The sequence below is a fragment of the Saccostrea cucullata genome, unplaced genomic scaffold (genome assembly GCF_032062105.1).
Source record: "Saccostrea cucullata isolate Sc308-1 unplaced genomic scaffold, CSIRO_AGI_Scuc_v1 ctg1912, whole genome shotgun sequence".
Lineage (NCBI taxonomy): Eukaryota > Metazoa > Mollusca > Bivalvia > Ostreida > Ostreidae > Saccostrea > Saccostrea cuccullata.
The window spans coordinates 50001-74842 of NW_026941280.1; the positions used below are offsets into that span (position 1 = coordinate 50001).

The 24842-nt window shown below is 34.1% G+C and overlaps 1 protein-coding gene across 2 annotated transcripts in view; it reads right to left on the bottom strand.

Annotated features, from left to right (window-relative positions):
- Window positions 1-24842, bottom strand: part of LOC134257544 (uncharacterized) — a 56675-nt gene that overhangs the window by 9231 nt on the left and 22602 nt on the right. For both annotated transcript variants that reach the window (XM_062740146.1, XM_062740147.1), the window contains 5 exons: window positions 23959-24519; window positions 23418-23582; window positions 9511-10080; window positions 5853-6107; window positions 3732-3944 (listed from right to left, as the gene is read on the bottom strand). In XM_062740146.1, the coding sequence (XP_062596130.1) occupies window positions 3732-3944; window positions 5853-6107; window positions 9511-10080; window positions 23418-23582; window positions 23959-24519 (1764 nt within the window). The remainder of the gene's footprint in view (window positions 1-3731; window positions 3945-5852; window positions 6108-9510; window positions 10081-23417; window positions 23583-23958; window positions 24520-24842) is intronic.

The window sequence follows — 24842 nt, forward strand, 5'->3', positions numbered from 1 at the left end:
TGAAATCAAACATCCAATCGATGAGTAACATGTTAATCAACATGTGAAACTTGACCACGCGAAGTGACACTCTGTTATTGAAATGATATTATAGAAGTTTGAATGAATTCAAGAGAGATCGATTGAAATACATTCCTGCAGATATTAAGAAGTGGAGAAAAGTGAAGCGCAACATACTTTTCTGTTTACCGTGTATCCACGTGCAAGGCACTTCCTAGCCACGTTTCCGTGAATAATTTATTTTATCTCTCTATAGTCTTGCCAACTCTTGCCAGAACCACTGCCAGAGCTACTCTGAACTCACCGGGTTTTATAATTCGCAGAATATCGAAAAATGAAAATAAAAGTTTCCAAACACATTAAAAAGAATGAGATACATGTATGCTTAAGTTTTCCTTATAACGATATACTAAACTCTTAATATAGAAATATCTATTTTTAATGGCAGAGAAGTTTTATGGAGAGGTTAATTCCAGGTGAGGGGGCAGTACAGTATATACGTAGTGAATGCCTCCAAGAATTTTAGAAGTCTCGTTTAAACAGTTAAACTGTTTAAGTCATCATTTCGTAAGTTCTATGGTCGATATAATGACCTTGTCAGCAAATACAATTTATCGTTGAGACAGATGCGGACTGACGTTTTTCATACTAATTGTTAGTCCATTATTTACACCGAACTGACGACGGATTTTTCCGTTGTTTCCCCATCATGACAAGGAGCTTACGGCGTGTGTGACCGGTCGACAGGGGATGCTAAATCCTCCATGGCACCTATTCTCACCTGCGATGTTTTGGTGGTCCGTGATTGCTCTGCTCCTACTTTGTATTGTTTTATGGACTTTTGATATCGCATACTCTTCGTTATCTCCATATTTTTCATTGAACCAAAATCGGGTCATTGGTATTGCAACATTGCGTCCCCACACCATTACCAAAACAGTTGATGCTAGATAGTGCGATAATGATCTGCATGACCTCATCTGTATTCCCATTTTTTTTTAGCTTTTAGTGTGTTTCTCATTTTTCCGATCTAAAATTACTTACATTCCAGATTGTTTATGGAATATGGATAGGGCTATGAAGTCCACTACCGGTATAGCGTCATTGCACCATAACGGTTTGGTGCTGTGAAGCGATGATCTATAATGCAATGACTATAAATCAATGAAATAATGCGATGGTGCTACAATACTGTGACAACGATGTGATGGCTCAGTGGAGCGATAGCGCGTTGCCACATCTGTGATAGCAATGATGCAAAGTTCGATGAAGATATATAAAATACATGGTTACTGTCATGAAATATAAGCGATATTTGGGCGAGGGTAAGAAAACGTGATAGAGGGCGAGGCTTGCCGAGCCCTCTTACGTTTTCGACCCGAGCCCAAATATCGCTTATATTTCAAGACAGTTATCATGTATTTTGTTTATCCTGCAACAAAATATTATATTTGAGCGTCCAAAACTAGCTATTTTCGACAGATTTAGGCACATCTCTGCAGTTGAAACTATGACGCCATGGCGTAAACATTGCAGTTTATGTGACGTCACAGTGTTTAGAACGTCGGAACACATGCACGAGGCTTTATTAGGGCAGTGACCGGATAAAGCTTTGGTTTATTAGGTTACCTTTATTAGGTCAATGCAAGGGGTAGATGCAGGATAAAAAGAGATACTTACTATCGCTTCATTGCTTTATCACAACATCGTCATGTTAGCACTACATCGCGCCATCGTCAATGCATTGTGTCATTATCGTGCCTTCAACATAACAGTGAACTACACTGTACATGAGTTTACCCGGAATACAAAAAATTAAACTAAAGATTGCAAAATATGTTGGAAATTTATTGCATAGCTTCGTTAGGAGCAATACATAAAAATAAAATTGTCCACTTTATTTTTCAATTTTATTTCATAATGCTGAAACAAATGTAATTGTTAAGTGTGTGGTGTAATAAATACAAACTGAAATCCCCACAGATATTTCCATTTCATCTTATGCTCCCTTGTTACTGTCAGTAACATTATATCAATAATAATTAGTCTGCAAGCTGGGTATTCCTTATGTTATAAAAAGGACAAAGATTTGTATTTCCTTCTTGACTTGCGATATGTCTAATTTTAGGCATGTGTTGCTAAAAATAGAAATAAAAACCTCTTCTAATTATTACTCATTTCGGTAAATACTTTCATGTTTTTGTCGTTCACCATATGTCAATAACTGGTAATAACAGCTAGTCTGCAAATTGTCCATAACTTTTGTCAAAATAGTGCAAGATTCTATGTTTTGTCAGTGATTTGCAGCATGTCTATTTTTTGACGTGTCACTATAAATAGAAATGGAAAATCCCCTATTTATTATGCATTTCGGTAAATGTTCTCTTGTTCTTGTTGGTTACATTATTTCAGCTACAGTTAATGAGAGTAAGTCTGCAATTGCCCCTCCCTAATTTGAGAAAATGGAACATTTGCAGTATGTTTATTTTAAACATTGTTACTATGAATAGAAATGGAAAGCATTCCAGTTATTGCTTTTTGTTCTTATCAGTCACATTATGTCAGTTACGTTAAATGACAGTAAATCTGTAAATTGTCGATCTCTAATTAGATTGATTAATTGTACGTTGTTGAACGTCCCTCTCGAGATTTTTTCACTCATATATATGGAGACGCCACCCATTGCCGATGGAGAGCTGCAAATTTTATCCTATCCTTGGCACTCAGGGGAGTATGAACACACGTTTAAGATTTGAAAAATTTACGCAGACAATTTTTTTTATCTAACTTTAAAGTTCTCAAGATATACCGAATTTCCCATTTTTCCCATTTTCAGAAACTACCGTATATACTCGCTTATAAGTCGGTCCGCCTATAAGTCGGTTGTAATTTTTTAGGTTAATTTGGTGGGATTTGCTATTGACCCGCCTATAAGTCGGTAAAACTTTTTTGCCAAAATCTGGTGACAATTTCAAGTAAATCCATTGACATTTTAACCTGGTTTCAATTAATATTTTTCGAAATGAAACTGATATTTAATCTTAAATTAACAAACATAAAGGCTATGTCACTTAAAATGCAAATAATATTATTAAGATATGTATTTATTTGCACTTTATGTATACAATCTAAGAATACATAAATGATCTTATATATCCAGACAATTTCTTTGATAATCGTCGGAAATGCAAATAAGATCGTACCTTTAAGCCCCCAGAAAAATAACTGTCTCTTTATGACTCGCTTATAAGTCGGACATAGAGTTTTAAACCAATATTTAACTCCCAAAATACCGACTTATAGGCGAGTATATACGGTATGTCATTTTGCAGGACATTTATCTAAGAGTGGGTTTAATTCTCGAATAAAGGATAACATGCTCTGTAACATATTATTATAGCTTAAGAGTTTTTTTTTAAGATACAATGATTTATATTTAAGTTTTCAACAGAAAAATTATTGTAAGTCCATTATTAAAGCAATGAATTAAGAACGGATTTTCCGTTATTTCCCGATCACAACAAGGAGCACACGACGGGTGTGACCGATCGGCAGGGGATGCTCACTCCAGCATGGCATCTGATCCCACCAATGATGCTTTGGAGGTCCATGTTTGCTCTGCTCCTATTATGTATTGTTTTTTTTGGACTTTTTCTCTTGAATGCTGTTCGTTATCTCCATACGTTTCACCTTAGTACACTCTAAAAAAGTAAAAAAAAAATAATAATAACCTCCATATGTCCAGTCTGCAAACATTGTTTCTTCCTGTTCACACTCTGAAGGATCCACTGTTTCAATGAAGTCTTTGGACATGTCAATGACAAGGAGATAGAAGGCCCTTCTGCTGAGATAAACCTGGTGGCAGGCGTAGTAGGCACACTGTCCCCCCAAATCCATTACACTCAGAAGTGGTTTCCCCTCTTTATCAGTCTCTGTTGTCAAAGCTGTACAGGAAAATAAAAAAAAGTATTAGGGTCTTCTGAGCTTTTGTATCGAATTATTTTCTTAGCTCCGTTAGTTCTTATTTTTTTTTTCTGAAAAATGTATCTGAAAAACAATGACAAATTAATCTCTACGTATATCAGTGGTCCTCAGAGCAGTATTCTAAACAAATTGGAAATGATGTAAGGTTTTTTTCCCGTTATGATTTCGTGATTTAAAACGTTGCTCTGGGGAAGTTTCCAGTATATATATATAAATGGCACCATCTCTCACACACCTGGTGGAAGTGCTTGGTGTGGGCGAATGAATGCTTGAAGATTCAGAGTACCATATATGAACTTAAACTCGAAAGAGTTCTGTAATGTGTAATGTATTAAAGTATACAATATTACCCTAAATCATTTTTTGGACGACAATATGGGACCACAATGAATCCTACCCACGGGGTCCTGATTTTGATAAATCATGGCTTTTCTATTCTTGAGAAGATTTTTGAAGATTTTTCCTATGCATTCCAAAGTTATACTTGATCGTCCAGTGTGACCATACCCCACCCCCGGGGGTTATAATTTGAATAAAGGATCTACACTATCTGAGCATGCTTCCATATAAATATGATCAATTATGGCTTAAACGATCTTGAGAATAATTATAAACTATTTTAATCATTATTTACACCCTCAGCTTTTGCAAAGATATCCTACATTATACAAGAATGCGTGCATATGATTATGATTCATTATGACTTTCGCATATATTCCTACTTAAATACATGATGCCTCATTATGACAACAAAATAATCCCTTTAGACCATGATTTCTACAAATCTGAACTTAACTTTTATGGAGATAACGAATAGTATTCATGAGCTCAAAAGTCCATTTGAATAATACAGCTCAAACACGGACCCCCAAAACATCAGAGGTTGGATCAGGTGACATAGAGGAGTGAGCACCCCCTACCGACTGGTCACACCCGCTGCGTGCTCCTTCTCATGGTTGGAAAACAACGGGAAAATATAGACAATGTAGTGTGTATTTATGAGCACAACTTATGAAAATGTCTTAATTTTCTTGATAGTATGTATTATATTGACAAGAAATACGTCATTATTCCCATATGCTGAAATCTCCAAAAATTGCCAAACATTCTAACCTGTTTTTCAATGTTTCATATAAAGCACAATCTATGATCCAAAATGTGCAACTATTTAATGAAAGATAAATTCCTCGAAATTTAACAATTTTGTTTATATTTTTGAAAACTTGATGTTCTCCCAGTCTAATTCCTCGATGAAATAAACTTTTTTCTTGAACATTCAAGGTCATGACAATTCTAAAAAGTCCTTTTTCCAATATCTGTTCTCTAAGAGGAAACTTTGTTATAAGAAATGAAAGCTCTAAGATTCCATTTTATACTAACATTGAAATTGTTATATAGGGTTTCAGTCAATTAATTGGCACATTCCATAACAAATTTTAGTTTGAAATTGTGGCCCCTCCTTAGAAAACTTGCAATGACTTAAAGGTGTACTCAATCAGCATACTTTTGGATAAGTTTCATATTTTCTGGTCTTGACTTACTCAAGTTAATTTTTATACAGACAAATCCTTTTTCTTAATTATTTATCTAGAAAATTAATGTGGCCCTTCAGCTGAACGAATTCCAATTTTGTTTACTCGAAGGATATCTTTAATATAAAAACAAATAAAGACAGTGGGTCAGTGATACTGTTTAGAAAGTCAAAAAATGAAGAAAAAAAAAATTATATAAGATGCTTAAAGTAGCTACAGAACAGTAGCTCTCTGGTTGAGAACACTCGGACAAAAATACCGAGAGGTACATATTCTTGAATTGAAAAAAATAATTTGAATAAATTTTCTAAAGCTGTTACAATTAATTTTATTTACCTTTCAAAATGCAGGAATCTGGATCAATTTCAAATATGTCCTCGTGAACTTCTAAACCTATTGTAGATTTAACCTGTTTTATTTCGGTTAGACTTCGTTTCTGAAGACGCTTCAAAAGGGTAGTTTTTCCAGCACCGGCACAACCAACTATCATTGCTCGAGCTCTATGTATTTGTCGTGTTCCTTTTTTTGCACAATCAACATACCTACACCGTGCTTCTTGTCCCCAAATGAGAATTTCCCCGGGGACATTTACTAAAATGTAAGATAATACTTTGTTACATTTCTACATTACTCCATTATTAAATCCTGCAAGATCAATGACAGCAAATATTAAAACAATAAAATTTAAAACAATATATATTCTAAATTTATTTTTTTTTCAAAATTAGAAGAAGGCAACATAGGTTAAAACATGAGCGCTTTCATTTTTATATTCAGACGTTAAACAAAATTTAGGTCTCTGTTGAGTTTTTTTCCTTTGACAATGTTATTATATTTCCTAATATAATCTTTCTTAGTTTCTTTTTCATTTGCACGTCAATTTGATTGACTTTTTCCTGAGTTTGTAGATCTCACGCCGAACAATTGTATTTTACTGTTCACTCTATCGACAGCACATATTACCATTTTTAAAATAATGTATCAACCTGTAAGGAATTTAATCGGCATTGTGATTCTCAAGTTAACATTTGTGAAAGTGCAAGGATGTGTCAATCAAACCCGCCAAAAAAAGTTTTAAAAACTTTTGAATGAAATAAAATTTTTAATAAATTTTTGTTTGATATGTTATTCAAATATGTAATTCGTGACATTATACAGAAAATATTAACTTCAAATCTGTGTCCAGGCACCTTTAAAGAAATAAGGAAACTGAAAACTGAAAAGCCAATGTTATTTTGACCTCCCTGCAATTATGCACAAGTGAACACGTAATTGATTTCGGGCTTTATCGACTCTTTTTTGAACAGAGAATTTTTTATTAACAATAATGGTTAATTTTAGAAATGTTTATTCTTGATTGAAGAATTACCTGCTCTTCACATATGTATGTTATCAAAATCTCAAAATGCACCTTTTTCTACTTGATATTAGATACGAGTCTGAAATTACGAAATTTTACAATTATCATTAATTCTTACTATTGATATTTTTTTTTTTTATTTACGATGCTACAAATTTTATGATGAACAGTAGGCCATCAAGCTGTACAGGTAATACCCATGGACTTCCTGTGTATACTGTTTGTGTATAGTGATTAGCGCTTCCCACGGTCTGCACGACTGTCAATGCCTCGGGGTTCCACGCATGTAAAATTTAGTCCCTCCCCTTACCTGAGAAAAAATCTCGGCCTTTAAATTCAACCGATATATGAAATCTGCAGAAAAAAGTTGCAATTAGTAAAAATTTAGCTGCAGATCTGTAGCGTTATGGTTTTATATAATTGTCTTGACCATAACGCTACAGATCCCGTAATGCAAAAAGGTGCAATTTACGGCGCAATATTTTTTGCGCACTTTTGAGGAGAATTTCTTCCCTTTCCAGCATCGGTCAATTAATTATCTTTCACTCCCTAATTCTAGGCACATTATTTAACTAATCTGTATATTTTATCCATCTCCCAACCCTTTATAGTCGTCTCTACAAGTGATACACTCGCCTGATTTAAATTATTTGTTCGATTGCTGAAAATTCACCTCAAGCGAGTTTATTGCCTGTAGGGACAAAAATAAATGGTTGGGAGGTGGATAAGATATACATATTAGCTACAGAATGTGTCTAGAATTAGGGAGTGAAAGGTAGTTGATTGACCATTGCTAGAAAGTGGAGAAATTCTCCCCAAAAGTTCGCAAAAAATATTGCGCCGTAAATTGCACCTTTTTTTGCAATACGGGATCTGTAGCGTTATGGTAAAAGACAAATATATAAAACCATAACGATAGAGATCTGCAGCTGTAAAAATTTTAAATATCAATTATTAATTAATGATTATTCATTATTTTTTAATTTTTTTTAAGTTCCTACGGAAAGTATAAGTTGTAAAAATACTTTTTAAATTTGAATTAAATTTGTTATGTGCTTAACCTACAAATTGAAGAAAGTGAAAATGATAAAAAAAAAAAAAAACTGGATAATTCTTGCAATGGACAAATAAATTTCGAAAAAACTAGTATTGATAGATTAGAAAACAACTTTCCTTTTATATGTAATCAAGAGCCAAAGGTTTTTAAATTTCATTTCCTGTCTTTCAAACTGAAGAAATCTCATGTTGATATTTTGAAAAATGCATTTGTGATATCAGTTTGGGATGTTATTGGTTTTACTATTTAGTAATTAAAGTATTATAAAATTCAGAATGTCTGTTTCTTCTCTGACATTGGACAAAGTTGTGCATACTTTAATATCATAATTTCATGCATTTTTTCATGTCAACTGAAAGCATGCTAACCGCTTTTCAGTACTTTCAGTACTTTGATTAAAATAATGTATCAACATGTAAGTGAAGCAAAACAAATTTCCAGAGATATATTTTATAATAGTACTGATATTCATTAGTATTTCAGATCTTGCCACCTACGAAACATTAATAGAGCAATACCGTATACAACCTAGCCCGAAGAATATGCACAATTGTCAGAAATCCACGTCTGGATGAACTGAAAACTCAGAACAATATAATCCTTTAAACTTAATGAACGATGGCATCAGGAAAGTAAAGGAACTAGACAGACAGAAACTTAATTATTCCAACTTTTAAGGATGAGTAGGAAACTAAAAATATTTCCACTAGTCACAACTAACAACCATAAAAACCAAAATAATACTCATATCGTTCATAATCTCAACGAAATCAATATATGTCATAACCTACCTACCGTAAGATCAAACTCAGCGAACACTTTGATTTGTGCCGACACGAATATTTTATGTGTTACCTTTTTATCAACTCTTTAGAGGTAATATGATAAAGGAGAAAAAGAAAAAAATACTTTATTAAAAAAATTAAAACCAGTCTTAAAAGTTTGATTTAATTTGATTTTTGCAGGATTCTTTAATTTCATTAGGTTCTTTTAAAGTCATCATTTCGTAACTTCTATGGTCGATACAATGACCATTTCAAAAAATACAGTTTATTACTAAGTCGAATGCTGATTGATTTTTTTTTCCATACTAATTGTTAGTCCATTATTTATACACTGAATTGACAACGGATATTTTCCAATCACGACAAGGAGCACAAGGCGGGTGTGACCGGTCGGTAGGGGATGCTCACTCCTCCATGGTACCATCTCTGATGTTTTGGAGGTCCCTGTTTGCTCTGCTCCTATTTTGTATTGTTTTATGGACTTTTGATCTTGAATACTGTCCGTTATCTCCATATGTTTCATAAACACATGTCGGATTTAGTTTCAGAGGTGTGAACATACTGCAAGCACTTTAAAGCTAGCTGTCAGATATTCCATTTATTGAAAAAGTATTTATAATTCTGTTAGACATTACGACAAAAAAACGTTATGTTTGAATTTGCAAAACGTCTGAAGATAATTATGAAAGCGCTAACCATTTAACCTATGTTGCCTCTCTTTTTAAAAACTTTCTTATTAAAATAACTGGACACTGTGACTGTTTCATATACGTATATACTGAAGATACTTACAATATTTCGATATTTTGTGTCTAAATTGAACATTCCCCATAGAATAATATGAAGGAATAGTCCGTGGTGTTGTGTGTAATTCTGTTGACAATCTTCCAGCCAAAGCAGCATGTCTTACTACATCAATTCCTACTCTCCTGATATATAACTCATCCAGCTTCTCTGGCAAATACAAACACCGTTCATTGCTTTCTCTTTTGTACCACCATGGGCGAACATATTCCATTAAGGAGTCAATTGAGGACAACTTGATATAGTTCTTGTAGTTCTTGTGAGTTTTTAAACAATTCTTGATAAAGTAGCTGGCCACCTGATGACGGATATTATCAGATAAAAATCTCACAGAGTTTTTCTTTTCGTCTTCCTGTAGAACAATGTCTTTGTTTAATAATTCATCAATCAATTGGTCTTCCTCATCTCGTTCATCCTCTTGTAATGGGGGGAACTCAGTTCGAATTTCTTTAATTTTGTCTTTCCACTCAGCGTGTAGATTCAAGCAGTAATCAGCTGACATAAAGATTGTTATAAGTATACCCCATTTCTTGAGTGACAGATGAAGACTCTTCTGATCTAAAAAACAAATATTAAAACATATATACTAATTAAACCATGAACAATACGAGATGCCAGCTTTTCAGAGCAGTCAACTAGTTTCTATTCAAAACATTTTGGTCATATATACACTTGTGTTAGGCCGGCATCGTATTTAGAGGGTGTAGATGTATTTGAATTACAATTAAAGTATTAGAATTTCTTCTACATGAGTGGTCATTCTATTTGCTATAATTGATGGGCAAACATAAATCAACTTATTGCGTCAATCTGCAGATTACGTAAAACCACAGTGTTCTATTTATCTCGCATAATATTAAGATAACCTTCAAATCTCTAACATATCTCTTTATGAACATTTCTGATTTTTTGTATTGCTACATGTCAATTATTAAATACAATTATAAAATACTGAAGCATATCACTCGGTCACAATGATCCATGTAGGTATTGGATTTTGTCAAAGACACTTAAGGCCGTGTCACACTGTCACGATTTTTGCTACGATTCCACGCGACTTATTAAAAAAAAACATAAATCGCCAACAATCGCCACGCTAGCCTAACATTTTTTGACAGAGGGTGATTTTTTTCAGCGTGACACGATATGACTACGATGTCCGCTCAACAATGTACGAGGCTTATACGATAAAAGAACGAATTTTGGCGAGTAAGGTATGAACAAAGACGATCAAATTACGATCTTTATACGAATTTGTACGATAAGACACGGTTTTAAACGCATATCTATAAGTCTGTACGATGCATACACGATATTCCCACGAACAGTTCTTACGAATATACTTGGTTGGAGTAGATATATAGAGAGAGGGTTGGTTGAAATTCTTTAGAATAATTTCGAAATTGTATAATTATGGCAGTAGCTACCGTGCGGAGGCTTCAACTGCTGCAATATTTAGGGGAACTTGAACAAAATATAGCAGAAAATGACAGGGCCATTGCCAATTAATTACACAACGGTCGTCCAAAGAGGCAAAGAAGATACTAGATAAGACCATGGATCACCAGACGTAGTCAGTATGGATATTTCGATCGCTTGATGAAAAACTTGAAACGGAGAATGTATTGTCATTCAAAAACTTCCTCAGAGTAAAGCCAGATATGTTTAGAGAGCTTGGAGACAGATTGAGTCCCAGATTATCAAAAAAAAAAAACAAAAAAAAAAACAACAACAGAAGGGCTTTGGAACCTGGATTAAAGTTGGCCATCGCACTTCGGTATTTAAAACAGGAGAGTCATACACAAGTCTGATGTACGGATTTCGAGTTCCACATAATACAATTTCCTTGCTGGTTCGTGAAGTTTATGAAAGTATAATAGTGGAATAAGCTGATGAAGTCAAATGCATGTCCAACAACTACAGATGAGGGGCAACAGTTAGCTGAGCAGTTCAGAATTAGATGGAACCTGGACCATGTCCTTGGTACGTGCTTTGAATGGGAAGCATAATGCTATAAAATGCCCCCAAAACGAAGGTTCACTTCATTGCAACTATAAAGGGTTCCACTCCCTCATTCTTATGGGCCTTGTTGATGCTGATTATAAAATCATTTGGGTTGACGTAGGTACAAATGGTTCTGCATCAGATGTTACTGTGTTTAACAACTCAGAATTAAAATACTGGATTTCCAGAAGCTGCCACTCTACCAAATGATAACAGAAACATCCCGTATTTTATTGTGGGTGATGTCGCCTTCCCTCTCAGGACATGGCTTATAAAACCTTTCACAAGAAAGACTCTGACCAATGAGGAGCGCAATTTCAACGATAGACTCAGCAGAGAAAGTCGCGTTGTAGAAAATGCATTTGGAATACTGTCCAACAGATGGCAATGCCTCTTCGCTCCAATGCGCCAAGAATCAGAAACTATTTCATCTATTGTATTAGCATGTTGCTGTCTTCATGATTTGATGCGAATGAGATTTCCAAATCTCCAAAACGCGTACAATCGTTCTATTTCGCAGTTCACTCGCACTATACTGGTACTGCACTCGCCGTCAATCGCCTGTTTTCGTATCATATGCGCATAAAATCGTACGGAACTCCTTTTGAGTAGAGAAACACTCGCAAAAACTCGTGGGACACTCGCGATAAATCGTAGGAAACTCGCAGAGTCGGAAGTTTTACGAATTTTTGCGAGTGTCCCCGGGACTGCTTTGGGACCGCTCTGGGACTGCTGTGGGACGCTCTGGGACCGCTCGGGGACTGCTGTGGGACTGCTTTGTGTCAGGTTGGGTCTGGTCGGTGAAGATCAGATTCTACCCAAATAAAAACTGTACTTCTTGTATTTAAAAATTAATGAAATTTTCACAGAATCAAGAAGACAATATAACTAAGTGATGGTATCAGTTAGATTAGTCTTGAACGTTTCATTTTAGAGTCAAGGTCAGGTCAAGGTCATTACCTTTTCCTTCGACATTAAGAATAAAAATGACTGCATCCAATCATGCGATAGTGTCTTTTATTTCAAAAGATTAAATGTTTTCCCTTTTGAATAAAAATTATATAACTATATAGGGTCTATAAGTTGATATTACCAAATGACACAAATAGTTCAACAAAATTAAATTTTGGCTAATGCGATTTTTCTCTATTTTTCTTAATTTTTTGTTTGTATATGAGGGGGGACCTATGTCCGGAAAGTCTTTGTGTGAAATTTTCAAAACTTTAACATTTCTTTCCTGACCACTTGTTTTTTAATTTTTAGGTATTAAAAACAATACCTTTATGTACTTATTTTACACAGGAGCACGTGCAAAAACAGTGTAAAATGCTAAAAATGGATTATTTTCAGACAATATTGTTCTACCCCAAATATGCGCTAAAAAGAACCAAAACTGTCAAACTACATTCAAAATCAACAAAATTATTTATCTAATTCATATGACTTGTATCTTTGAAATGAAGGCAAATTCATTGTAACTCATCTCGCATGAAAAATTATAATGGAGCACAATGTAAGTATCACCCTATTTTTCTTGTCGTATTTTTTACAATTCCGACATGCATAATAGGTAATATCTTAAAAAAGTCTTTGTGTAAAAATGTTGAAATTTATATTTTTTGAAAGTAATGAATTATCTCTTTATTTTAACGAAGAAAAAAGTATACCTTTATGATAAAATAAACGAGAAATATTACGTTTTCTTTATTTTCGTACTCTTGTGTCATAAATATTGACCTTTTTGCAATAAAAAAGGATAAGAAAGCACTAACAAACATATGAAAATAAAACTATTTTGCGAAAAACGAGCATTTTGTTTTGATAAGAAACAATTTAAACCGATTAACTCTTTTCTTCATTCCAATCATTCTGCCCCCTCCCCCATTTCCCCGTCAACAACCAGCACCTATTAGAACCTAGGAATGACTTTACACAATAAAATCTACATGTACTATAAATCAATAAGCAAATATAGGTACAAGCACATTTCTTAATTTCTTTTCTTAGTTTTATCAAGAAAATACAACTAATAACATAAAATTAATTATATTTCCCTGATTTAAGCGGCTTTCTTTGCTGAATTTTATCTTATCTTTTTGCACTTACATTATCATCGAGGCATTTCTTCACAACTGAAATTGCTATGTATTATCAACCAAAAGAAGATAATTCTAATAAACACAAAGTCCATAAATCAAATAAAACTGTTATTAATGATGAATGAATTTTCTTTTTGTAAATTGTGAACGTTACTGATTATAAATATTTACATTTGCAAATGTTTTCCTTTATATAACACTACTGAAAGCAAGCGTATTTTATAACTGTATAAATACAGGTACGGGGTCAAGAGGTCATAGATGTGCGTATGGATAAACGTTCTCAGTGACGTCATTTCTCAGTGACGTCATAAAGGGTCGACGCGCGTTCAGTGGATTGCATACATGCCGTTGGGTTTGAAAAATAATGCATTTCACACGTTAAAAGTCACAATCAGGCAAATTTAAAGTATGAATAAGTCACAAATGTAAATATAAGTAATAAGGTATCATTTTTTGAGTTTTATTGGGATGTAAAACGGGTTGGTCACGTGATCAAATCCCATAAAGCCCGAAGGGCTTTATGGAAGATTTGATCATGTGCCAACCCGTTTTACATCCCAATAAAACTCAAAAAATGATACCTTATTTCTTAAATAATGCAAAATAAATTGCCGGTAAAAACAAACGTCGCTATTGTGACGTCACATAACGCTGCTTTGACGTAGAACGACATAGCCCCCCCCCTTAATGAGGCCCGATCTCCTTGATCTGCGGATACGTTTTAACGCAGCATCGACTCAGGCACGTCACAGTACCCTTGACAGCCGTCACAATTGAAAACAATAACGGCACAATTAAAATGACGTCAAATTGCGCTTAAATGTTTCGTTGATCTTGCATACCTGCTCTATAGATTGTACTTGTTAAAAGCTGGCTCATCCTGGCATTTCTATTATTCACATGCTTTTAGAAAATATATATATATATATATATATATATATATATATATATATATATATATATATATATATATATATTTATTAATAAACAACTTTGGAACATAATTTATTTTGAGGTATCAATTTCTTGGTACAGATTTATTAATTTTATCTCGTTTTATTCTCCTTTCGTCGCCCGCGTGGCGCAGTGGTTAGAGCGTCTGCTCTAGAGTCGCGAAGAAAGGAGTCAATCCTTACGTCGCGGGTTCGAATCCACTGTGGGACGTGGAGACCGGTCCTTCGGATGAGACCGTATAAACCGAGGTCCCGTGTCACAGTAGATGCTGGCACGAAAAAGAACCCTCCCTGCTCAATGGCCTTAGTGCCGAGTATAGGACAAAATTTGCAGCTCTCCACCGGCAAGTGGTGGCGTCTCCATATGAGTGAAAAATTCTCGAGAGGGCGTTAAACAATATACATTCAATCAATTAATCGTTTTATTTCAATTTGTGATTTAGAAAAAACACTACAACCAAAGGGAAACGATTTAAGTCTTTCTCCTCGAACATGTTGAAGTGTTTATACTTACTATTTTTTATTGAGTATGGAGAGAAAATTATTTCATAATGTAAAAATTATTTAAGTTATAGAAGCTAATACAGTATGACAATCGTTTGTTGATGTTATGTAAACCCACTGCGACTTATAAAATATCTAGCTGAATAAAATAAGTCTTATTTTTGTGTCCTTTTCACTGCAATAAAGACTACCTTCGATTTTCTTTTTATTTTTTAAAAGAGGGATGCAAATTGCATGAAATATATGTGAAAAACAAAACATTTCATTAATTAAGCTAACATTTGAAAAATTAATAAAATCTTGGACTGTGTAAAAATTATAACTAAATTTAAGGCTTACTTAGAGAAATCAATGGAAAATAAAAGTGCGAAAACGGGAATTTTTTTTTTAAAACTGAATTTATTTTTATTAAGCTGTTTTATTATCACAGAACTTACAGGCTTTTGGAAATAGCATAGTATAGCCTACTCTGTACTATATGAAGTTTGGTCCCATCGAAGGACAGTCACGTGATGAATATACATAGTACGTGTACTGAAAATAGGTCATTAACAAATTTGAATATTGCAAGGAATACCCTAGTTGACATTAAAAATTCAAGTTTTTAATTGTTTTGTTTAATTGTTCTGCATACTTTGTTCTTTCTGGAAAGTGCTGCTGCTTTGAATAGAATTCGCGTTTTATTGTAGTTAAAATTTCAAGTAAATAGGCCCATGTCGAAATATGTTTGACTTTTACCAAATATTTTGTGTACTTATAAAGTCACGCTCTCGATTTAAAGAGAACAGCAGCACTTTTCAAGTTAAGGAAAATATTCATCTATATTCAAAAAATGGTTAAGATTTATTTAGAGTATGCCCCTGCGAAAAAACGATTTTATTCTCGAAGTAAAATTTACCTAACCTGTACATAAAAACATGACAAAATGAATTAAATACATTCTATCAATATTTAATGAATAATCGTATTAAACAAAGGATATACGTTAGTACATGTATTAATAGCCTATTTAAAACCTGCGAATAATATTCTGATTTATAATAAAACGCATTTTTATTGTTTAAAAATACCTCAATCTGCCTCTCACAGCATATGAAATACGTCTTTTTTTCTAAAATGACGTCATGTTGACAAGTTCATAGCGATCAGTGATTTGTTTATAACCAGCTGTATGGAAATAAACTAGCAACTTTTTTAATGCATTGATAAGTTTTATTGTTGTTTAGTACGCTAATACACTTAAAAGTTGCAAATTATTTCATTTTATGGTATTATGAGGAATACATGAAAGTCATATTTTTGTGTGACGTCACAATAAACTTTTCCCTAAAATTAAACCCCGCCCCCTTTTTCAGCCTTAACAATGCTGCGCAGTGGCGATAATTGAAGTGTTTCATCATCTTCCGTATATCAACCCACAACATTCTGGAAATTGGTGCCGTGAGCATTGGTAAATAAGTGCTAGCAGACTAGAAATGGGTGTGGTAAAGTTAAAAGCAATACGTCACCGTGGTACTATAACAAGAATATTAAAGACAATTTCTGAGTCCGAAAATGAAACAAAAAAGCATGAAATAGTGAAAATACTACAAGAGAAAATGGATATACTAGGAAAGATTAACAAACTGATATGCAAAAAATTAAATGAGTGTATGTTAGTCTAATGCTGACGTTTCATATAATTGATGAAGGATACATTGTATGAACAAACTCTGTTTACGCAAGGTTAAGTAAATGAGAACATTCATAAATCTACTCCCTTTAATCTGAATGTAAATGCTCATCACTTCATTCCTAACAATGCCTGCTCTTCCCAGCTTAGTTTAGGAAGCACCATGCAGGATTCAAAATCATAAATTGCCTAAGTTAAACTTGCCTACGTTTGCTGGAAATTTACTTGAATGGCAGACTTTCATAGATTGTTCTGAATCAAATATTCATAGCAACAACAGCCTTCCCGATGTTGAGAAATTCAACTACCTTCGAGCATTGCTTTTTGGGGAGGCTCCTGAAATTATTTCAGGATTTGCTTCAACAAATTCCAATTACTGACAAGCCTTGGATGTTTTATCAGAAAGATCAAACCCACAAATTAACAAATGCATATGCGCAGAAGCTGATGGACCTTCCAGCTCCAAATTTAAGAGTTAACATCAACAAAATTGTCAAGATTGTAACTCTCATAGAAAACACATCTGAACAGTATAGTGGTTCATTTGAATCTACACAAGTATAAAAAAAAAACATAACGTTATAGTAACGTCTATGACGTCATAGTGCTATGACATCATAGTGCAGTAAAAGTCATTTATATTAAATCAAGGTAAATTAGAAAAGTACTATTGTCTATAATTCACAACATTCTCCGGCCCCACCAAAGTGTCCATATCTCACAACATTCTCCGGCCCATCAAAGTGTCCATATTTCACAACTAAAATAGAGACATATATGCGTAGTTTGGAGTCACTTGGTTCATATCCGGATACATACTCATCCTTGCTGGTATCTGTTATCCTAAAGAAACTACCATAAGAATCCCCCCGATCGAGAAATCACTCGTCAAAAACAATGATGACCTTTGGGACATATATACAATCTGCAATTCAATCAAAAGGGAATTATCGGTGTATGAGACGACTGATTTCAACAGGTTCATAATAAAAGCCAATGCAAGGAGATATCAGGAATCATTACACGAGTAGCCAAGTGGAACAGAATTTAAGGCAAACAACATCTTTGTTGAGTGACCACAACGATCATTTATCAACCAAAAATTAGCATCTAAGCTTCTGCTTGAGGTTATCGGAAAAGAAGTGGTCAATATTGCTGGATTTGGATCAAAGAAAACAGAATTACGTCACTTAGATAGAGTACAACTGACCATCATTTAGGAGAGAAGTCAGTGCATACCAATGGACGTACTTTTTGCCACCAATAGGTGTTCCAATTCAAACCCATACAGCAGAGATAAAAGCTACCATATCTATTTAGTCACATAAAACTTGCACACGACAAGAGAAGGAACCAAGTATGTTAAAACTTTATGATACATCATCAAAGAACAGGACAAGAAAGGCTTCATAGAAGAAGTAAAGCAAACGGAAACAAGTGAACAAGTCCATTAGATACCACATCATCCTGTAAAGGAAAAAATCAACTACTACTCGTAAAAGATTAGTCTATGACTGCAGTTTAAGCTCGATGAATTGATAACTCTCCTTACGAACTTTCGGATGAGACAGTTTGCCATCTCAACTGAAATAGAAAAGGCTTTTCTGCAAGTTGGTTAAGTAGGAAAAGATAGAGACTACACTAGATTCTTTTGGCTGAGCAATTACAAGGACCAGAACAATGAGATCGAGTCACATGTTAACCATTCATCCTAAATGCAACCCTGCTGAAATTATTTGCTGAAAAACCATCTACAACAACAATGGAACTAAAAGGAAGTTTCTCCCTTGACAATGTCCTCACAAGCTTAAATGATGACGAAACGTTACTAACTTACTATTATTTAACAGAGAGTCCAGGGAATTACTTACCAAGGGAGGTTTAAACCTGGAATTTAAATAATAAAGATCCCATGAACCAAGTCAGAGAAGACAGAGTGGAAGATTAATCAAAGAATGTTAATGTACTGGGGATGCAGTGGAAGGCAGACAACGACACATTAAATTTACATCAACCTATAGTAAAGGCAAATATCTTTATTCAAACCTCTAGAGACAGAATTTCACATGAATTGAATGCCTTAGACAAGATATATCAAGATTAAGATTACTGGAAAGTTCTGATGAGTGACCTTGAAGAATCCATTAGACTGTACATCCAACGACACATTCCAACTAGTGATTCAGTAGAAAATGGGTTGCACATGTTTACAGATGCAAGTTCAAATGTATACGGAGCTTGCATATGTCTTGTAAATGGAGAAAATTCCACACTTCTGATCTCAAAAAATAGAGTCGCACCTCTGAAATTAATCATATCACCCAAGATGAAACTCATGGCAGCTGTATTAGGAGCCTATCTTGCGAACCATCTGAAAGCATCTATGTAAAGTCACATTATGGCGTTATAGTTAAATTGTTCTACATTGGTTGGAAAAAATAATTGAAGCGATTCATTTCAAACAGAGGGGAAAAAATCAACAATCTGATTGTAGGACTTGAATGGAGATAAATCCCAACAGATCACAATCCACCAGACCTCCAAACCAAAGGAATCACAGCCCAAGAACTCCTGGAGAGTCATGTGTTGATAAATGGATCCGCTTGGATCAACAATCGATCAAAATGGCCTTAGACAAATGATATAGAAATTACAGTCATGCCATGCTTTCAAGATCAATATGAAGAAGAAGAAAAACAACAAACAGTGAAAACAGACAACAGAATGGCATTATCTAAAATACTCTAAATAGAAGTTATAAAGAGTTACTGCCTATATCATGCAATTCAAAATATTGCGCCGTAAATTGCACCTTTCTTGCATTACGGGATCTGTAGCGTTATGGTCAATGACATATTACAAAACCATAAAGATACAGATCTGCATAATTCTCAAAGCATAAAAAAATCTAAATCGCTCACTTTCACATCCTGGAGTGACCTCATCACCGAAGAGTTATCAAACAGGTTAAATTATTTATCATACCCAAGATTTCCAAGAATATTGACCAAGCCATACACATTTTTTCAAAGTGCGTTAAAATAATCGATATTAACGCACTTTGAAAATAAATTTTATTTTTTTCAAAGTGCGTTAATTTGGTCCCAAATTTAACGCGCTTTGAAAAAAAAATTTCAAAATGCGTAATTTTTCAAAGTGCGTTGTAACAAAGCTAACAATATATTCTGAGTCCAGATTTTATTAGAAAAAAAACACAAAAACAAACAAGAGGCCCAGGGGCCACAGCGCTCACCTGAGCACATCAGGCTTGAATTTACTTCCCCCCCCCCTCCCTTCTAAGCATTCATCATTTGAACAAACTAGAAGCTACACTACCTGAGGATGATTCCATATAAATATCACTAATCATAGCTTTGAATTCGAAGTACTTGAAAAGAAGATTTTAAAAGTTTTCCCTATATATCCCTATGTAAAACTTGGGTCGGCCATTTTGGCCCCACCTTAGTCCCGGGGGTCATGATTTGAACAAACTTAAATCTACACTACCTGAGGATGATTCCACATGAGTTTCATCTTTCCTGGCCCAGTGATTCTGGAGAAGAAGATTTTTAAAGATTTTTCCTATATATTCCTATGTAAAACTTGGGTCGGCCATTTTGGCCCCACCCTAGCCCCGGGGGTCATGATTTGAACAAACTGGAATCTGCACTACCTGAGGATGATTTCACATGAGTTTCACCTTTCCTGGCCCAGTGGTTCTTGAGAAGATTTTTAAAGATTTTTCTTATATATTCATATGTAAAACTAGGGTCGGCCATTTTGGCCCCACCCTTGCCCCAGGGGTCATGATTTGTTCAAACTTGAATCTACACTACCTGAGGATGATTCCACATGAGTTTCATGTTTCCTGGTCCAGTGGTTCTGGAGAAGAAGATTTTTAAAGATTTTTCCTTTATATTCCTATGTAAAACTTGGGTCAGCCATTTTGGCCCCACCCTTGCCCCAGGGGTCATGATTTGAACAAATTTGAATCTACACTACCTGAGGATGATTCCACATGAGTTTCATCTTTCCTGGCCAAGTGGTTCTTGAGAAGAAGATTTTTAAAGATTTTTCTTATATATTCCTATGTAAAACTCGGGTCGGCCATTTTGGCCCCACCCTTGCCCCGGGGGTCATGATTTGAACAAACTTGAATCTACACTACCTGAGGATGATTCCACATGAGTTTCATCTTTCCTAGTCCAGTGATTCTGGAGAAGAAGATTTTAAAAGATTTTTCCTTTATATTCCTATGTAAAACTTGGGTCGGCCATTTTGGCCCCACCCTTGCCCCGGGGGTCATGATTTGAACAAACTTAAATCTGCTCTACCTGAGGATGATTCCACATGAGTTTCATCTTTCCTGTCCTAGTGGTTCTGGAGAAGAAGATTTTTAAAGATTTTTCTTATATATTCCTATGTAAAACTAGGGTCGGCCATTTTGGCCCCACCCTAGCCCCGGGGGTCATGATTTGAACAAACTGGAATCTACACTACCTGAGGATAATTCCACATGAGTTTCATCTTTCCTGGCCCAGCGGTTCTGGAGAAGAAGATTTTTTTAAAATGCCATTAATTTTTAACAAATTCATGATTATCTCCCCTTGGAAAAGGGCGTGGCCCTTCATTTGAACAAACTTGAATTCCCTTCACCCCATGATACTTTGTAGCAAGTTTGGTTGAAATTGGTTCTTGAGAAGAAGATGAAAATGTAAAAAGTTTACAAAGACGACGACGACGCCAACGACAACGACGACAGACGACGGACAAATTTTGATCAGAAAAGCTCACTTGAGCCTTCGGCTCAGGTGAGCTAAAAATGTTATCTTGGGAGGATGAGATTGGAGAACGTAAATGAAAACTTTCTATTATTCATAAAATGAACAAAATGCAAAGGTATTACTATTCTTGCAAAGTTACATCAATTAGCTCATTAAATACATCTTGAATCTAGAACTCTTAATGCCAATATAATTTTTCGACTTTGGATCATAATCCTATGCGTTAGTATTTTTTAAAAAATATTTTGTAAATTCAAATGAAAGTTCAAAAATTATTTTTGCAATAAATTGTAAGTAAAAGAGGTATTGTTTTTTCTATTAAGGTCAGATGATACAAACAATTTTTTTTCTTTGGAGGAGACTTAATATCACGTCACAGGTTAAGAAATATGGAGAGAACGATCATAGGCATTTATGCCTGCTGTTCAATCCATTTCTTTATATGAATAAAATATATTTTAAACAGGTTAAGAAATGTGAATAATTCTTAAAATTCTCCTAATAACTGGAAAATAAAATAGACTTGGAAAATATTAGTCATGTTTCAATAAAATTACAAATATGGACAATACACACCAAATAAAGATTTACAGATGAAATCAAATTTCAGAATATGTTAGATTGGTGCTAAGTGTGTTATATAAACTTTAGAAAAATATACCAAGCCAAGTGAATTTTAATCGGAAAAAAAAAAAAAAAAAAAAAAAAAAAATCAGACTGTTATTCGAAAGAAAGATAAATCATTAAATAAAACTTATGAAAACTCAAAGTATAAAAATATTCCACTTTATTTGAGTTTAAAATAGTATTATTTAAGATCGAATTTTCTTTTGAATGACTTATCAAAACATTTGTTTGTATGATTTGTAATCATACATACTGTAACTTTTACATTTAACCTAAGTAAGATTTTTTTTTGCATTTAATTGACTTTTGTGCAAGCGCAAAATTGCTAAAAATGTCTCGACAGTAAAAATTAAAAAAATTATGGTAGCATAAAACATGCTCGGAAACATAAATTATGCTTAAACAAATACAGCATATCAATTCAAAAAGCTGCTTTAGTAGCTGCACTGCAAAACACAATTGAGATCCCAACCAGAAGTCTCTGATGCGACTACATGTATAACTTTACTGGTCTCTACATATAACAAAGGCAAAGTAGCATTCGGAATTGAAACAGGCAGCAATAAATAAAATTGTGTATCTTAGTGTAGACTACCTGAGTGTCAAATCAGACCAAAATTGTAGGAGGAGTAGTGTTTTAAAGGAATGTCACAGAAATTTCTATTTTTAGTATATATGTCAACATCGTTCATCGAAATCAAAGACCGATGCACTAAATTATGCATCTTAGTGTGTGCCAAGTTATATTGAAATTAGACCTAAAATAGAGAAGGAGTAGCGGAACACAGGAATTTCAAAGAAATTTCTAATTTAAGTAACCATGGCAATATCGTTCATCGAAATTAAAAACCGATGCACTAAATTATAGATATTAGTGTAGTCTACCTGTGTGCCAAGTTACATTTAAATTAGACCTAAAATAGAGAAAGAATAGCGTATTTAAGGAATTTCACAGAAATTTCTATTTTAAGCAACAATGGCAACATCTTTCATCGACATCAAAAACCGATGTACTAAATTATGTTTTTTAGTGTAGTATACTTGTGTGCCAAGTTACGTTGACATCAGACCAAAACTTTAGGAGGAGTAGCATTTTGAAAAATTGTTTACAGACAGACGGACGGACACCTTACTATCGCCTAAGCTCTTCTGGACTCTGACCAGTCGAGCTAAAAACTCACTACTAGTATTTAGATACTTATAAACAACAATTTGTAAAGTGCAATTAGTTTCATCAACCTATACTTACCGTCAGGTTTGGAGGTATTTTCATCAATGAAGAAAGATCCGAGTAAGCTATTGTAACTCAAGGCTCTTATCGAAATGGGATTTGGGTCAATAATTGCTCTGGCAAATTTGCAAAATCTTTCTCTTGTCAAATGATCAAGGTTAAGTACATCATTGGGCATCCTCCCTGTAATGTAAATAAAAGTGCTCTAAGACAATACTTCTGTTTACAAAAGACTGTGCATGTTGCAAAAATCTCTTACATTATTTCATCAGCATGATTATAAATCTTTAGAAAACAAAAGTTCAGATGAAAATTGTTCAAACAACTATACTCCTGGCAAAAATTCCACATATATCGAATTATTACGAATTATAGGTAGCTTGTCGCAATATAACTGTATGAACGGGTTAAAATAAAGCCTTTTTTAAATAGTAAAATCATCTTGGTTCTTGGGTTCCTTTGGTACATTCGAAAGGCTTAAATTTAGAATTTTAGAAAAAGAATTATTAAATCTTCATCTTTCAAAATTTGTATCTGTTTGTTTATAGCATAAACTTACCATATTTCAATATTTTATCTCGAAATTCATTAAATCCCCTTTGATCTCTATCAGAGCTAGACCTGGTCGTACTGCTTTCTATTCCTTTCTTCAAAACAATGTGCCTTAAAGTATCAACGCCAAGTCTTTTTACAAACAACTTTTCCAATTTCACTGGCAAATATAAACATCTTTCATTCTCATCTCTTCTATACCACCAAGTGCGGACATACTCCAACAAAGAATCCACTGAGGACAATTTGATATAATTCTTGTAGTCGTTCTGAGTTTTTAAACAATTCTTGATAAAGTAGCTGGCCACCTGATGACGGATATCATCAGATAAAAATCTCACACAGTTTTCCTTCTTTTCTTCCTTGAGGACAATGTCTTTCTGTATTAATTCTTTGACAACCTCATTTTTCTCATCAGCAACATCGTCTTGTAACGTTGGGAATGCTTTTTGAATTTCTTCAAATCTTTCTTTCCAGTTCTTGTGTAAGTACAAGCAGTAATCAGTTGACATTAGAATGACTATCAGTATACTCCATTTCTTGAGTGACAGGTGAAGAGTTTTCTGATCTAAAACATGTACTTAAAAGTCAAACTTGAACCACTGACACAGTATTACCAGGTGCATATACTACACTTCATGTACCCTATTGCTTATTGATTTGTGAAATATTTCCTAGACCTTCATCTGTTCATGTGAAGTGATGGATTTGTCACTAAAATCTGGTACATATTATTATATAACCTCGTCAGCAGAGAACGAGTAAAGAAAAATATACTGTATATTTTTAATGTAACAGGAGATATGAACAGAACAGAGGTCATACAATCTAGGAACCCATATATACAATAACATCTAGCATATTGCGAGAAAACAAAATACCTAACATCAA